The sequence below is a fragment of the Cnephaeus nilssonii genome (genome assembly GCF_951640355.1).
Source record: "Cnephaeus nilssonii genome assembly, chromosome: 11".
Taxonomy (NCBI): domain Eukaryota; kingdom Metazoa; phylum Chordata; class Mammalia; order Chiroptera; family Vespertilionidae; genus Cnephaeus; species Cnephaeus nilssonii.
The window spans coordinates 93617567-93634503 of NC_137082.1; the positions used below are offsets into that span (position 1 = coordinate 93617567).

At 53.5% G+C, this 16937-nt stretch overlaps 1 protein-coding gene across 3 annotated transcripts in view; it reads right to left on the reverse strand.

Moving 5' to 3' along the window:
* LAMA3 (laminin subunit alpha 3) overlaps positions 1–16937 on the reverse strand; it is a 142242-nt gene that overhangs the window by 41843 nt on the left and 83462 nt on the right. For 2 of the 3 annotated variants that reach the window (XM_079784239.1, XM_079784240.1), the window contains 5 exons: positions 16679–16762; positions 12478–12708; positions 8369–8482; positions 5594–5703; positions 1902–1982 (listed from right to left, as the gene is read on the reverse strand). In XM_079784239.1, the coding sequence (XP_079640365.1) occupies positions 1902–1982; positions 5594–5703; positions 8369–8482; positions 12478–12708; positions 16679–16762 (620 nt within the window). Of the gene's footprint in view, positions 1–1901; positions 1983–5593; positions 5704–8368; positions 8483–10970; positions 11318–12477; positions 12709–16678; positions 16763–16937 lie in introns of those variants that run through there. The other variant, XM_079784241.1, reaches the window with a different exon arrangement.

The window sequence follows — 16937 nt, forward strand, 5'->3', positions numbered from 1 at the left end:
ATGCTCAAGGAGCCAGACACGCTATTATCATGGATACTTCCTGATACAGGAAGGTATTACCACTGAGTCCTCGCTGACACGGGAAGGTATTACCACTGAGTCCTCGCTGACACGGGAAGGTATTACCACTGAGTCCTCGCTGACACGGGAAGGTATTACCACTGAGTCCTCGCTGACACGGGAAGGTATTACCACTGAGTTCTCACTGACACGGGAAGGTATTACCACTGAGTCCTCGCTGACACGGGAAGGTATTACCAGTGAGTCCTCGCTGACACGGGAAGGTATTACCACTGAGTCCTCGCTGACACGGGAAGGTATTACCACTGAGTCCTCGCTGACACGGGAAGGTATTACCACTGAGTCCTCGCTGACACGGGAAGGTATTACCACTGAGTCCTCGCTGACACGGGAAGGTATTACCAGTGAGTACTCGCTGACACGGGAAGGTATTACCACTGAGTCCTCGCTGACACGGGAAGGTATTACCACTGAGTCCTCGCTGACACGGGAAGGTATTACCAGTGAGTCCTCGCTGACACGGGAAGGTATTACCACTGAGTCCTCACTGACACGGGAAGGTATTACCACTGAGTCCTCGCTGACACGGGAAGGTATTACCATTGAGTTCTCACTGACACGGGAAGGTATTACCCACTGAGTCCTCGCTGACACGGGAAGGTACTGCTAACATACTATTAGGTGAGAAAACAAGTCAAAACCGAAGGAAAAGGGGATCTACGACTGCTTTCAAGAAAGCCTGTGTCTGCAGAAAGGCTGTGAGCACAGACAACGGCTCTTCTCCATGGTTTTCTGAGGGAGGATGGACATGAGGAGGACTGCCAGACGCCGCGTGTGGTCAGGGCCAGGGAGGGTGTGGTGGGCCTCCTCAGTCCCTGCTCACCCGCATCACATCACTTTTATAATAAATATGTATTGATTTTAAGGTAAAGTCATTTTAAAGTTAAAAGCACCGTGTCAGTATGATGCGGTTGTTACACGGTTACTTTTCCAAATACGTGTGTGCTCTCTTCCCAGCCAGCTTGTAAGTGCCTTCTGCTGCCCTCACAGTACTCGGCCGTGCCCTGTGTGTAGTAGCTAACCCTAAGGTACTGTGTGGGGATGTAGAGGTGTGTGTGTGTGTGTGTGTGCGTGTGTGTGTGTAGGAGTGTCTAGGGCTGTGGGGATGTAGAGGAGCATGTGCATGTGTGTGTGCATGTGTATGTAGGAGTGTCTAGGGCTGTGGGGATGTAGAGGAGCGTGTGCATGTGTGTGTGCATGTGTGTGTAGGAGTGTCTAGGGCTGTGGGGATGTAGAGGAGCGTGTGCATGTGTGTGTGCATGTGTGTGTAGGAGTGTCTAGGGCTGTGGGGATGTGTGTGCATGTTGGAGTATGTAGAGCTTGTGTGTGTGTACAGGCAAGTAGGGATGTGTGTGGGGTAGGGTGTGCACATGGAGGGGCAGAAGTGTAGGGATGAACTTAGATGGAGGTGGGGGGATGTAGGGATGTGTATGGGAGGAGGATGCTGGGATGTGGAGGGGAAGAGGTCTTTGGGAACATGGAGGGAAGGAGTGTGTAGGGGTGTGCAGGGGGAAGGAGGGTATAGGGGTGCATGTGAGGGAGCACACAGGCCTATGGCATACTGGACCTAATGCTCACGTTTCTGAACCCTGTACACACAGGAGAGGGAAGGAAGTTAATGATGTGCTAAGTGAGCGTCTTGTATTTTTCCCAAGACCTTTTTCCAACCTCAGGGAAACCACAGCCCCACCCAGCTCTGAGCTGGGACTGGGCAGAGCTCCGCCCACAGCCAGGTGCCTGCAGGGCCCCCCACCTGTAGGGGCCCCCCACCTGCAGGTCCCCCCCTCCTGCAGGCTGGGGGGGGCAGAGGCAGCACCCACCTTTCGCACTGTGCTCCCGCGTAGCCGGGTTTGCAGGAACACTGTACGCTGCTCCCCGTCACAACGCAGCCCGTGGCGAAGCTTGAAGGAGACAGAACAAAGGCCGGTGAGAACGGCATCGATGGGCTTGGAAATCATTATTTTTGACCACAAGGAGCCGCCTTGCGTGCAGCGACACGGGGACCAAGGGGCTGCTGCTTTGCTGAAGAACGTGTCTCCCACGGAGTCGTGCAGAGATAATGAGGGATTAGTTCAGCCGCCATCAGGCACATTTCGGTGAATAGGGACCAAAGGTGTTTGTTTTGCTGTTTTTGGCCTGAATTCCTTCTCCCAAGACGAGCAGAGCAGCTCACTGTAGCCGAGACGATTACAACAGCATTTTCCCAGAAATAACGAGGCAGGCATCAGACAAGTCTGGGCAGAAAGAACACAGATTCTGGTTCTTTAGGAAAACTTCTCCGTGTGCATTCTAGTTCTTCCACATCAGCACACGGCCTTCTGGGAGAAAGCGGTGAAGGGGCCGCCCGGGGCCCAGGGCACCGAGGCAGGAGGTGGGGCCCCTTGGAATTCTGATTTCCCTTCTTTTAGCTCTAAACTGGCGGACATTTGAGAAGCTAGGGCTGTGGGATGTAGAGGTGCGTGCGTGTGTGTGTGTGTGTGTGTGTGTGTGTGTGTGTGTGTGTAGTAAAATGTGTATCTATTTTCTTGATTTCTGAGAGGAAAGAAGAGGAGGTGAGAGAAACATCAGTGATGAGAGAGAATCACTGATCAGCTGCCTCCTGCACGCCCCCCACTGGGGATGGAGCCCCCAACCCTGGCCTTTGCCCTGACCGGGAATTGAACCATGACCTCCTGGTTCATAGGTCAACATTCAACCACTGAGCCACGCCGGCCGAGCTGAAAAGCTTAAAAAAAAAAAGTGAAAAGATCATGAAAAAACCCCTTGTGAAATGACTGTCTGTGCTTTGAACATTCCGCTGTGTAAATCTGAGGGAAATGACTCCATTTGCTGGTAAAAAAATAATCTATAATAATAAAAGAGTAATATGCTAATTAGACCGGATAGCCAAACGACCTTTGGACTTCCTTCCAGATGACCTTCCGGATGAAGCCTTGGCTATGAGGGCCGAGCCCCTTGCGCGAATTTTGTGCATCGGGCCTCTAGCAATAACAAAAAAATCTTCTTTGGGAACCTCTCTTGGCAGGGCAGTGAGAGAGCCACAGCTCCAAGGGGCAGTCAGAAATCCGCAGCGGCACCGATCCTGCTGGAAGGAGATTGGATAAGCCGGGCCGTCGGCAGCTGAGGACTGCGTGTGCCTCCCGCTGCAGGAGCGCAGCCTGATGAGCGATGCACTCTACATCGCGGAAGATGAAAGCTTCCTCCATCGCCCGGGAACCCGCTGCCTCCACCCCTCCAGCCTCTGCTCCAACACGTCTGGGCGGAGCCGGGGGGGGGGGGGGGGGGGGGAGGGGCGGGGGGAGGGGACGGATCTCCCTGCTGCTCAGTGGCAGGCCCGGGCAGGCTCACGGAGCACGCAGGCCACAGCCAGCCATGCGGGGAGCCTTCCCACAGGAAAGGCACCGGGGCCAGCGGCTTCTCTGGGGTGAAGACGGGCCGGCTCCCTGCTACTCGGCGGGTACCCTCAGCCCGGGGTCCACGCTGTCCCAGGGCCGGGTCCTGCTGCCCTTTCTCCGTACCTTCCTGACCTACTTTTAATTAAAAATATTTCTACTGATTTCAGAGAGGAAGGGAGCGAGAGAGAAGAGAGAAGATGAGAGAAATAAGACCCGAAGCAGGGAGGCATGGAAGGACTGACACACCTCCCTGTGGGGTGGGGGGACAAGAAGAGATAAACCCAACAACTCACACACTCACAGGCAGAGCCCACGGTACGGCAATGGGGTGGTGAGGACCTGGGGTGGGGGTAGGGGCTGGGAGGAAGTGGATAAAAAAGGGGGGGAAATGGGAGACATCTGTAATCCTATCAACAATAAACAATATATTTAAAAAATAAAGTTTTTGAAAGTTTTTTAAAATGATGAGAGAGAATCATTGGTTGGCTGCCTCCTGCACGGCCCACACTGGAGATCGAACCTGCAACCTGGGCAGGTGCCCTGACCAGGAATTGAACCATGACCTCCTGGTTCATAGGTCGACGCTCAAACCCTGAGCCCCAGAGGTGGGCTCTTCCTGATTTTATTGCTTCTCTTAGTAACTGTGCTAGTTTTCCATGGACCCACAGTGGACATGCACCATGAGCAAGAACGTGACCGGGCGCCCAGCGGCTTTCTGCCTACATAACCCCTGGGCCACAGCAGATCCGAGTGACAGCCCAGAGCACACCACGCTGAGGGTCAGATGGTCCTGTGGCTTCCCTGCCTGGGACCCGAGTTGCTAAGATACGGTCGTGGCTACTCCAGCTCAGCACTCACTGGTCCCTGCCCACCGACTCCAGAAACCCTCCTAGCCCCCTCTGAAGGCCTGCGCGCACCACCAGCCGCACCCTCGCACCAGCTGCATAAGCCCGTCCGAACGCACCTCTCACTCATTTGTGCGTGTTTACCGAGTGCGACAACTCCCCCCTGCACCTTCTCCAGGTACAGCTGCGTGAGAGCGCTATGTGGGTCTCCTTGACTACAGGTCCCCCAGCACCTAGACAAAGTACTGGGTGCTCAAGAAATACTGTGCAGCCCCACAGTGTGGCTCCGTGGATAGAGCGTCAGCCTGTGGACTGAAGGGTCCCAGGTTCCATTCTGGTCAAGGGCACAGGCCCAGGTTGTGGGCTCAATCCCCAGGAGGAGGCGTGCAGGAGGCAGCTGATCAATGATTTTCTCTCATCATTGATGTTTTTCTCTCTCTCCCTCTCCCTTCCTCTCTGAAATCAATAAAAATATTTATATATATAAAAGCCTAAGCGACTGTTACCACTGGACAACTAGCCGGTAGCTATGATGCGCACTGACCACCAGGGGGCAGACGCTCAACGCAGGAGCTGCCCCCTGGTGGTCAGTGCACTCCCACAGCCAACCTCCCAAGGCCAGCCAACTTCCCGCAGTCCCTCCCCGCAGCCAGCCGCCTGATCGCCGGCCAGGTGGAGGGACCCCACCCGTGCAGGAATTCGTGCACTGGGCCTCTAGTAAGTAAATAAATAAATACGTGTCAGTCGCTGAACAAACAGCGGAAGGAGAGAGGAAAAGGAAAAACCCTGAGTGTACGCTCGCAGAGACGTTGTTTTGTTTTCTGTTTTGCACGTTTTGTTTGTTCTTTTTTTACTCGACTGCTTTATTGAGAGACTTCACCGAGCACGCAGTGGCCCAGGTCAGTGGTCGGCAAACTCATTAGTCAACCGAGCCAAATATCAACAGTACATCGATTGAAATTTCTTTTGAGAGCCAAATGTTTAAAACTTAAACTATATAGGTAGGTACATTGTTATTAACTTAATTAGGGTACTCCTAAGCTGGCCTTTGCTAAAAACTCAAGGGGCCAAAGAGCCGCATGTGGCTCGCGAGCCGCGGTTTGCCGACCAGGGGCCCAGGTCAACATACCATTCCTGGCTGTCAGTGTCACCACAGGACTGTGCCGCCATCACCACACTCAATGGCAGAACCTTTCCATCCCCCCAAGCAGCACCACGTCCCCCTCCCCCCCAGCACGCCTGTCCCTGTGGACGATGGAAAGCGCCCGGTACCTGTTGGTGTGCGGGCACGGGCAGGCGCTGCAGGGCCCCTGGATGGCGTTGCCGTAGTAACCGTCCTGGCAGCGCTCGCAGTGCTCGCCGGCCGTGTGGTGCTGGCAGTTCTGGGGACAGACAAACAGCACAGTTAAGCGCAGCCGATTGATCACACAGGCTGTGGAGACACGCCACCCTCCTCGCTCACGACGTAACCCGCCCTCGGTCTCCGCAGGGTGCTGGCACTGGCGCTAACCTCAGCGTTCCCGTCTGTCCTGTCACTGTTGGTGCTGGGGTGAGGTGGGAAGTCCGGCTGGTCCAGGCCCACTGCGTAGCTGTGGGATCTCGACCAAGTTCCGTCCCTTCCTGAGCCTCAGCGCGTTCCACAAATCACCTTTACTGCGGTGTGATTTACATACAACTCCAATTCTCTTAAAATGTGCAGCCCCACTGTGTGGGACTAGAATAATACCTACTTTCCCTGCTTGCTGGGAGGATTTCTAAAATACAATAGAGCTGCCCAACTGGCGTGGCTCAGTGGTTGAGCATTATTGACCTATGAACCAGGAGGTCAGGGTTCAATTCCCAGTCAGGGCACGTGCCCGGGTTGCAGGCTTGATCCCCAGGGTGGGGTATGCAGGAGGCAGCGGATCCATGATTCTCTCTCATCATTGATGCTTCTATCTCTCTCCCCCCCTCTCCCTTCCTCTCTGAAATCAATAAAAATAGATATTAAAAAAGTAAAAGTACATTAGAGGGGTAAGTATAATAGGGCCTCAGTGAACATAAATGCCTCCCCTCTGCCCCTTAGAAAGGCTTCTAGGAAAATGTACTTGCTTTGGCTTCATAACTCGAAAAGATTTACTGAAGAGCAATAACAGGGAAGGAAGTTTCTAACACACGACATTTGTTAAAACAACAAAAAGGGGCATCGCTGTCTGGCGAAAGCACTCTGTAGCTCCAATGTCTCAAAGAAGCATGACGCTAATTTTATCTGTGTGTGGGTGCGTGTGCGTGTGTGTGTGCACATGCATGTGGGGGTGTACGTGTGAGTGTGCACATGTGAGAGTGCGTATACATGTGTGCATGTGTGTATACATGTGATTGTGTGTGTGTGCGCCCACACATTCTGCACTAGACAGCAAGCCGTGAGAGTGGGGGTTATGTCAGGGCTTTAACCTTAGCACTGAGCTCGGCCCCGCCCACAGGAGTGAATGCTCTGGCAGCGTTTCCTGAGTGAGTCGCCTCTGAGGCCGCACCGGCATTAGGGACACGTGCAGGCAGGGCCACAAAGAGAGGGGGCTGGAAGGGAGGTCCTGTTTGGTTAAACGTGTGAATGACGCCTCTCACTAGTGACCCTCTCACCAGGTGAAGGGACGACGGAGAAAACTCCCTTTGCTTCGGCGGCTTTTATGAAGCAGCCTCAACATCTCCCAACGATTCAGGGACAAGATAAACCCTTACACTCCACGAAGGCACCTACCCGTGTCACACACAACACACCAGCCACATAAACGGTTAGACAGGAGCTGGGAAGGGGTCTTTTCCAACGTCTTTATTTTTTTGAGCCCAAAGTGGAAGTCCTCGCCAGTTCTCTCCAGCTCCTTACCGCCCCGCCCTGCCCCGCCCTGCAGGGGAAGCCGTCCAGGGACTCGGTGACTCGGCTCAGACCGGCCGGGAGCTCACGCGGCTGAAACACTCGAGTTGCACCCCCAGCGGGAAGGAGATCCCTGCCAGACAACGCCTCTCCACACCGCACAGCCTCGGGGGCTCTGTCCTGCGGGTTCTCTCTCTCTCTCCCTCCCTGGAACTGTCTACTCTCCTAACTGGGGTGGTGGGGGCTCGGTTCCCAGGGAGAGGAACTCCGTTGAAGAGAAGAAGTCAGCAGAATAAAAAGACACAGGAAAAGGTCCCTGAGAATCTACTGTCTGCGGGAGAACTTTCTAAAATATTCCAGAGACTGTTTTCCGGTGGATGAGCCCCGGACGGCAGAGACCGCTCGCCCGTGTCCCCCTGCTCCCACTCCCGTCCGCCCTGGAGGGCTGTGCTGACTTACATCTCCTTCTCCCCGGACTCCTTCCTGCGCTGCTCTCCTCTGCCGGCCACCACACGCCCTCCAACAAAACAGGAGCCCCCGGGGAGACTCCGATTTATGAGGTCCTCGTGAGAGTTAAGTCCAGGACCCTCCCATTCATATCATTTAATGGCCTGGCCGGCGTGGCTCAGTGGTTGAGCGTTGACCTATGAACCAGGAGGTCACGGTTCGATTCCAGGTCAGGGCATGTGCCTGGGTGCAGGCTTGATCCCCAGTGTGGGGCGTGCAGGCGGCAGCTGACCAATGATTTCTTCTCATCATTGATGTTTCTTTTTCTTTTTCAGTCTTATTGTTAGCGTATTACAGATGTCCCCTTCTCCCCATTGACCCCTTCTAGCCTACCCTGCCCCAAGCCCTCACCACCCTACTGTCTGTGCCCGAGGGTTATGCACACGAATCCTCCCTCTCCCTTCCTCTCTCTGAAATCAATAAAACTATATTTAAAAAATCACTAATGAAGCAGAGGTTTAGGAGCTAAGGTGTAAATTGACCGTGCGGATGGGTGCTCTCTGGTGGCCCGAGTTAAAGTGGAGGAGGCTGAGGGGTAAGGGCCTTCGGACTCATCTCTCAGGCCTCCTGCACGTGCACAGCCCCTCTGCTGGGGTGTAGGATGTGACAGTGGATGTCCCAGGTCTGTCGGGGGGGAGAGGGTAAGGACAGACCACCTGCTGGCAGCATCACCGCGCCCATGTACTCACGATGCACGTCCCAGAGCCGTCCTGGCACCGAGTCGAGTGTCCGTTGCAATTGCAGGGCACACACCGCCCGGTGTGCAAGCCTTTGTAGTCCCGATAGTATCCGGGGCTGCAGCCCTATTTTTCAAACAAAGTGTTCAGTCAAAACAGGGAAATTATTATCCAAAGATCGTGACCGTTCTGACTGTCAAGCCTTCGCTTCTTAAATCTCCTCCCCTTTGGTCTGGGTGTGGATTTCACTCCAGCACCAGCCGGTCCCCTGCTTTCTTGTCTGTGGGGCTGTTTTGTTCCCGGGCCCTGGGGGGGGGGCGGGCGTCCAGGGGGGAGGGTGTGTGTTTGTGCCCGAGGGGGGATGGGGTGGGGAATCCCGAGAAGGGAAGCTTGGCGGGTGGGTGCGGACCGGCTTCCTCTCCTTCTCACGCCAGCTGTTCCGAGGGCAAGGGGCTGGGGCGGAGGACGGAGCAAAGGGGAGGAGGACCTCAGACCTTCGTGGGGAGGATGCTAAGCAAATCCCTTCAAGTTCAAGTCCTTTGGTAGCATTCCCTCTCCAAGTACGGATCTGGGCCGGTGGGCGAGGCCGTGTGGGAGGAGGGGAGTCAGGGGTCTTCACTGGGACCACACAACCGGGCAGGACAGTGGGTTCGAGCCCCTGCCCGTCACGAGCTACAAGCAGCAGGGGGAGCCGGGGGGAGCGTGCCTGGTTCCCACACAGAACTCGCAGGGATATCGGGGCTGACTGCGCAAAGCCGCTCAGGCAGCCTCCTCCCTGCTCCCGTTCCACAGCGCTGACCATTTCCGTCTCCCGTGTACTGTCTCTTTCCAGGGCAGCACAAGCTATCCCTCTTCACACGGGTGAAAGAATTACCCTTTTTAATGAGCTCATCTACTTTAAAGAAGTATTCTAGCTAAGAATGCCCCCGATAAAAAGCAACGATTCCTACACCAGCCACTAAACGTTACTTAGATTTCTGCCTTTAAACCCAATTCCAGGCACTTTCGTTCCTTCGCAGAGAGAACCGGTGCCTGGCTAAAGCCAACACAACCCCTCGCTCCTATCCCGGCCTCCGAGGCACCCTCTCCTCGAAGCATCAGGAAATGGAATCTTTCAAGATAAAGGTCTTTTGTCCAACCCCCTCCCAACAGCCCCTCTGTCTGTCAGACTCTGAAGCTACAAGGGACACCTTGCCGTGACTGGCCATCCTGTCCCGTCCGTGGCCACAAAGGTCTCTCCTGGTCAGTGGGGGCAGCGGGACGTGGCGGGGGGGGGGGGGGTGCGGGGGGGAGGAGGGGAAGCAGGGCCCGGGGATCGGCCGGAGGGAGAGCCTCCTGCACTGCTCGGTCTGGGACATGCCCGTGGCTGCCGGGAGCTTCTTCCAAAATGACCCGCGACTCCACATTGCGCACAAGATCACGACCACAACTTCCATGTACTTCCCCTCCAGCTGCCAGGAACCAAGCTTAGGCCAGCAGCCGCTGCAGGAAACGAGATTCCTTCAGCTGCGCTGTGAACGGGCTTGCCCACGGAGAACCGAAGTATGAAAGGAATGTTCTTCAGCCGAAAGCACGACTGAGATTCGTTTGGACGAAATTCAGCCGACGAGGGTCTGGTCGCCTCTGCAAGCCAGTCACCGCGGCTCGTGGGGGCGAGGACCTGGTAATTATCCCCTCCCGTCACCTCACACACAGCAATCACGTTCGATAGGGAACAAATTATCCAAATAAAGAGGTACAGCAGGCTGGTTCACAACAACATCGCCCGGCAAGTACAAGCCTCGATCGGAGGCTCTGTGGGGGGAGGGCAGGCGGCCCGTTAGAGTGAAGTCACCCACCCTGATCTGTTCTCCATTCGAATCACAAGCCCTCTGCCCGAGTTATGGGCACGCGGCTCTCGGATAAACCATCTGTCAGTCCCTGAAATGTGACCATTTCCCCTCCACAGAGCACACAAATCCCAGTTCACACAGAGCTCAGTGCAGCGGTTCCGACTGCGGGGAAGACGTTCTCAACGCCAGTGAGTGTCCTGAGATGTGGCTTCAGGAAAGGGGCTTGCAGCTCATCATTTCTTAAATGATCATTTTCAGGGTAACTTTTCCGATAAACACCCACGGCCCAAGGACAGTGGAGGCTCCCAAGGCTATTCAGCAGCCATAGGACCATCGCTGTGAGGATCCGGGCAGCGCCCAGGACGTGGAGAGAAAACCGAATGTGCGAGCTCAATGCCCTCGCTGAGCCCGCCTGGTGGGTGTTACACCAGCTTCTTAAAGCACGGACTTCGCTGACTGAGGCCTCCGTTAAGGGACATTTTCTCCCCAGCAGAATTTGAAAGCTATGGGCTTCGGACTCTTTTGTCTTGAGGCTCAAGTTACTCTCCAAAGGGCGCGGTTCACAGCTGGTAACATCCCACAGGTATTCACACTCTCAGCTGCCTGGCACTTCTCAGGAGAGCAGGCTGCTGGGCCTGCAGTAAACACGCCAGCCCAGGGGAGCCGGAGGCCGCCGGCCCCACCCAGCCCACCCTTCACTCACTCTCACCCTCAGGAAGTTAAGAGGCCACACCGCTGGGATCCCTCCCCAGCCCCACACCAAAACGTGGAGGGGACGTTACCTGGCTGGGTTTGAACTGCACAAAACTTGCTTGCTGGCTGCTTTGACCAAGAGGCTGAGGAAACGCCACCCTTTGCTGCTGGGAACTGTACCCCAGACACTGCCCCAGGGCCGCGCCGAAGATCCACAGCCACCCCGCCCTCCGGGCCGACCACCTCACAGCCGGGGGCATCCTGGTCCCTGGGCGTCCGCTGGCTGCACACAGCCTCTGCCCTGCCTCTTATACCAGCCCTTCCTGCCGGGGCCAGGCCCGCCTGACTCAGGTGAGGCGGGCTGTCTGCGGCGGAGGCCCCACCTGTACCTGCACCCATGAGTCAGCCTGGGGGAGCCGCTCCGCAGAGCAGCCGCTCTGTAATCCCTGCCAGGCGGGGCGGGCACCACCTTCCACCCACCTGGCCTCAGACAGGCGGGCGTGCGGGGGGAGGGCAGGCGGCCCTGGCCAGGAGCAGCTGTAAATCCCAGGCTGAGTCACGGAGGCCACGCCCTGGGCGGGAGGGCCTTAATCCCGGCTCCACTCCTGCCCTGGAGAGATGCATTTTAGTCAGCAGCGGGAGAGGAGGTAGAGGGACGGTGGGGAGTGGGGGCCCCTGTGGGCTACATGGCAGGAGACAGGAGGCCCCAGAAAACGTGCAGACAATACGCTTTAGATTAAAAGTGACAAGAACTCTTAGGTGCCGGTCCTGTGGGGCGGTCCACCCTCGAGGGGCTGAAACGAAGGGTGTCCTGGGACACACAGGACAGTTATTTCCTGGCAACTGTACCAACCACTGAGATTCCTCCCCTCGCTCAGGAAGAGAGCAGACTTACAGCCTGAGGTGGTATGAATCCTCTCATTTTAGAGCACATTTTTTTTAAAAAAAGTGTTTTTATTTTATTGATTTCAGAGAGGAAGGGAGGAAAGAGAGATAGAAACATCAATGATGAGAATCATGGATTGGCTGCCTCCCGCACGCCCCCACACTGGGGATGGAGCCCACAACCTGGGCCTATGCCCTGACCGGGAATCAAACCGTGACCTCCTGTTCATAGGTCGATGCTCAACCACTGGGCCACACCAGCTGGGCTGAGGGCATGTTTTAATCACGTGAGGACAAGACCAGTCGACTGGGCCTCAAGCGAGGACCTGCTGCGAGCGGGTAAGGGGACTGTGATGTGCCCTCGAAGGACTGGGATGTACCTGGACTATGGCTCTGCAGGGTGGCGATGGGAGGGAGCCCGGGCTAGAGAAAAGCATGAACCCGGGTCAGTACCGGGGACGCAGCAGCTCGGACACTGGGGTGCGCCTGGGCTCCTTCCAGCCTCCGGGAAGCTCTGATGTTACCCCGGATCCACGGGGCTCCTCAGCTCCCCTGTGGTTCTGAGACACTGAACACCTGAGGGTGGTCCAGGCAAGGCAGGAGCCACAGCCCCTCCGAGACCTGTGCGTGCAGCGGGCGTCCCAGACCAGCTGGTGCTGGACAGTGGCCAGGAGTGCCCGGGGCACTTGCATGGACAGGAGAATTTCCTACCTGGCATGAGTCACCCGTGTAGTCAGGGGGGCAGGCACACATCTCCACGGTGTGTGCGCGGCGCCCGCTTCCTGTGTCCGAGGCCTCCTCCAGCCCCACCCCGCTCAGGCTGAGCCGCTGCGTCTCGCTGAAGTACAGGCCGCGAAGGCGCACAGCCTCCAGCCCCGACAGCACCGTCATCAGCTCCGCCCGCGTCACCGGGGCTCCGCTCCCCGCGTGCCGGAAGCTTCCCTGCAGGGAAACAGAGAGGCAGGCTCACCTCCTGGATGGCGGACACCCAGAGTCAACAACACAACAGAAAACAAGATGCAGTCGGACAGGAGGGTCCAACAGGGACAGCACTCAGGCGTCAGATGTCCTGCTTCCTCCCAGGAGGAGGGGCGCCACCTCGAAGGGGAAACGAAGGCAGGAGATCAGAAACAATGCAGTGAAACGGACTTTTCCAGTGTCAGGCTTCTTTAAAATGTGCTTTTGGCCCAGCCAGCGTGGCTCAGTGGTTGAGCATCAACCTATGACCCAGGAGGTCACGGTTCGATTCCCGGTCAGGCTCCATCCCCAGTAGGGGGTGTGCAGGAGGCAGCCGATCCATGGTTCTCTTTCATCATGGATGTTTCTATTTCTCTCTCCCTCTCCCTTCCTCTCTGAAATCAATAAAAATATATTTAAAAAATAATAAATAAAATACACTTTTGTTGGTGCAAGCACCGAGAAAGATGGCATGGAAACCGAGGCACGCAGCCCAGATCATTACATGTGAGTAGCTGGGACAGAGAGCACAACCTTCTCTTTCGCACACAGTCATTCTTTTACGATAAAAAAGATACAACATAAGAATTATCACCTTAACCAGTTAACGGCCATGATGTTGTGAGTTTAATTAAAAAAGGTCCGCCGCTTGTGTCTACAGACGCTTACAGCGAACAACTGTTAGCCGTAACTGTACGCTACAATACTGTTAACCTACGTGCACTGTTGTACGACAGATGCTAGACCTTTGTCCTCTTGCAAGACTGAAACTCTACGCCTCCTAAGAAACGACTCCCATCTCCTCCCCACCCGCCCCTGGCGACCACCATCACACCTTCTGTCTCGATGCGCTCACGAACTGTAACTACCTCTCTGCAGGAATCATGCAGTTTTGTTTGTGTGACTGCTTGTCTTGCTTAGCATGATATCCTCCAGTTTCGCTCACATTCTAGCCTGTGGCAGGGTGTCCTGCCTCTGAAGGTGGGACAACATTTCTATGAATGCACCACTTTTTCTTCTCCATTCATCTGTCGCTAGATTTTCCATTGTCTTCGCCTCTGGGGCACTGGGACACATGCTGTGATGAACACGAGTGTGCAAACAGGCCTTCAAAATTCTGTTTCCAAGTCTTGTGGATGTATGTCCAGAAATGGGATTGCTGAATCATCTGTGATTCTATTCTTTAAATTCCTGAGGAGCCTCAATTGTTCTCCACAGCAACAGCACTGTCCCACCAATGGCGTGCAATTTCTCTACATCCTTGCTCACTCTTGTTCTTTCCTGTTCTGTCTAATTAAAAACATTTCTTACAGCCTTCCTCGTCAGCGTGAGGGTGTCTCCTGGTTCCGATCTGCATCCCTAATGACCTAGTGGTGTTAGGCGTCCTGTGCCCAAAAGCCTGTACTTTCAACCTCTAGAGTCGGTTGGTTCCTTTGAAGAGTTTCCTCGTTTCTAATGAGCAGAGTAACAACCCCTAATCCCTCAGCAGCATCGTGAGGAGGAAAGCGAATTAGTGATAGGATGTATATAAAGTGTTCAGCACAGTGCACAGTAAACATTAAATAAATGGTGATTATTATCCTATATAATAAAAGGCTAATAATATGCAAATTGTCCCCTCAACCGGGAGTTCGATCGAGTTTAACCAGGGGGTGGGGCCAGCCAGCCAGCCAACCGCCTGTGGCCCCTTCCCCCAGCCCCCATTCAGCTCTCCTCACCCCGATCGGGGCGGGCTGGCCGGTCCCCACCTGTGCAAGAATTCATGCACTGGGCCTCTAGTTACAAATAAATATAATACTTACATAATTTTAATTTGTTTTAGCAGTTTGAGGTATAATTTATATACAATAATATTCCCTCACTTTATTCATAAAACTTTTAGCAAATTTACAGAAGCAGCAACCATTACCACAATGTAATGTTAGAGCATTTCCTTCCACCTCCAAAAGCACCCTCGTGGCTACTGTAGTTACTGCCTGTTCCCACCTCCAGGCCCAGACACCCACTAAGCTACATGCTGCCTCTGTGGATCGCCCATGCCAGACATTTACATAAATACCAACTTGATTTCAATACATACAAACACGTGGCTTCCATTTGCTTCATTCCCTCCCCTGCTCCTTTGTGCTACGGTCATATAACTTACATTTTTATACATTGTATGCTCACTAACACAGACTTATAATCATTGCTTGATGCAGCTGTCATTTAAAGCAGATAGAAGGAGTTATAAACAAAAGATATATTTACACTGCCTTTTCTATTTAAGTTATTGTCTAGAGTCCTTTCATTTCAGTCTAAAGGAATCCCTTTGGTATTTCTTATAAGGAGGGTTGGCTATTTGATGAATCCTCTCAGTTTTGATTATAATAGAATGTCTTCATTTCTCCTTCATTTTTGAAGTACATTTGCTGGATATACAATTCTTTGTTGACAGTGTGTTACCTTTTGCACTTTGAAGGTCTCATCCCATTGTTGTCCGATTTCCATGGTTTCTGGTGAACAGTCAGCTGTAATTTTATTGAGGACCCCATGTATGTGACACAATGCTTCTCTCACGCTGCCTTCAAGATTCTCTGTCTGTCTCTCAGCAACTTTACTATGATGCTTCTGTATGTGGATTACTTACATTTACCATACTTGGAGTTTATTGAGCTTGGGTGTGTAGATTAATGATTTTCATCAAATTTGGGAAGTTTTCAGCCTTTATTTCTCTCTCCCTCCCCGCTCTCCTTCTGGCACGCCTATTGTGCACATGTTGGTACACTTTTTCTGAATATCTCTGAGACTCTGTTTGTTTTGCCTCACCTTCTTTTCTTCCTGTTCCCCAGATAGATCATCTCAATTGAACTTCTTCAAGTTGGATGATTCTCTCTTCTGCCTGCTCAAACCTGTTGCTAAGCCCTTGTCTTAGTCAGCTCTGGTCGCCATAACAAAATACCGGAGATGAGGCGGCTTAAACAACAGAATGTATTTTCTCACAGTTTGGAGGCTGGAAATCCCAGGTCAAGGTGCCAGCCAGTGAGGAACGCTCTTCCTGGCTTGCAGACGGCCACTTCGCACTGTGTCCGTGCTGGCAGGGAGTGAACTTCCTGCTGTGTCCTCTTATAAGGACATGCTAGAGGGCACATGTCATCCTCCTGGATCAGAGCCCCACCCTTATGACCTCATGTAACCTTACTCACTTCCTTACTCCAAATGCAGCCCTGCGGCCAGGGCTTCAGCATAGGAATTGGGGGGCGGGAGCGGGAGGGGAGACAGTTCGGTCTACAGCAGCCCTTATAGCAAGTCCTTCATTTCAGTGATTGTACTTTTCAACTCCAGAATTTCTATTTGATTCTTCTATATGATTTTTTATTTTTAAATTGATATTCTCTATTTGGTAAGACATGGCTCTCATATTTTCCTTTAGTTCTTTAGGCATGGTGTTCTCTAGCTCTTTGACATATTTAAAATGTTGATTTAAAGCCTTTTATAGTAAATTCAATGTCTAGGCTGTTTCTTCTCCTCCCCTCATCCTCCCCACCCCCAACCTCACATGTATAAACCACATTTTCTTATTCTTTGATGTTAGATGTCTTTGTGGCTTTTCTGTCAATTCGTCCCAAGCATTTGTTGGACACTCACCAGGTCCCAGCGCTGAGGGAGCCTGAGGATGAGAGGGATCTGCGTCGTAGCACTTAGAGGCTCACGGGGTTTATAAGACAAAGACAATTAACTATAAAGAGGACGCACAGTGCTCAGTGCCATAAAAATGGCACAAACAGAGCCCTGTGAGGATGAGACTCTGCCTAGTTTATATAACTCGCTTTAAATGGAGAGACACAAATTATGTTTATATTCAGGGGATTAATATAATTCATATTTTTAACCCACAAAGTAAGTTAAAAAGCACGACTGTGCGAAAGGGCCAAGCTGTGAACAAAAGGGTCATGGAGAGCCAGGGGTCACCCACCTCCACCAGCTGCACCCGCCCGTGGTGCAGCCGGTCCGGCCGCGGGTCACTCGGCTCCTCATGGACGACGGACATGCGCTGACCCTGTTCAGAGAAAAACACGCCTGCCCTCAGGCTGTGGCCGGGCTAAGGACACATTTATGTGGATCTGAAGTGCCTGATTCTAGAAAATTGTTGGGAAATAAACTGACTGGCAAAGGATGAGTGACAAGGAAGCAGAATACTACTACCCAATACACTGCATTTTCACCATCAGGAA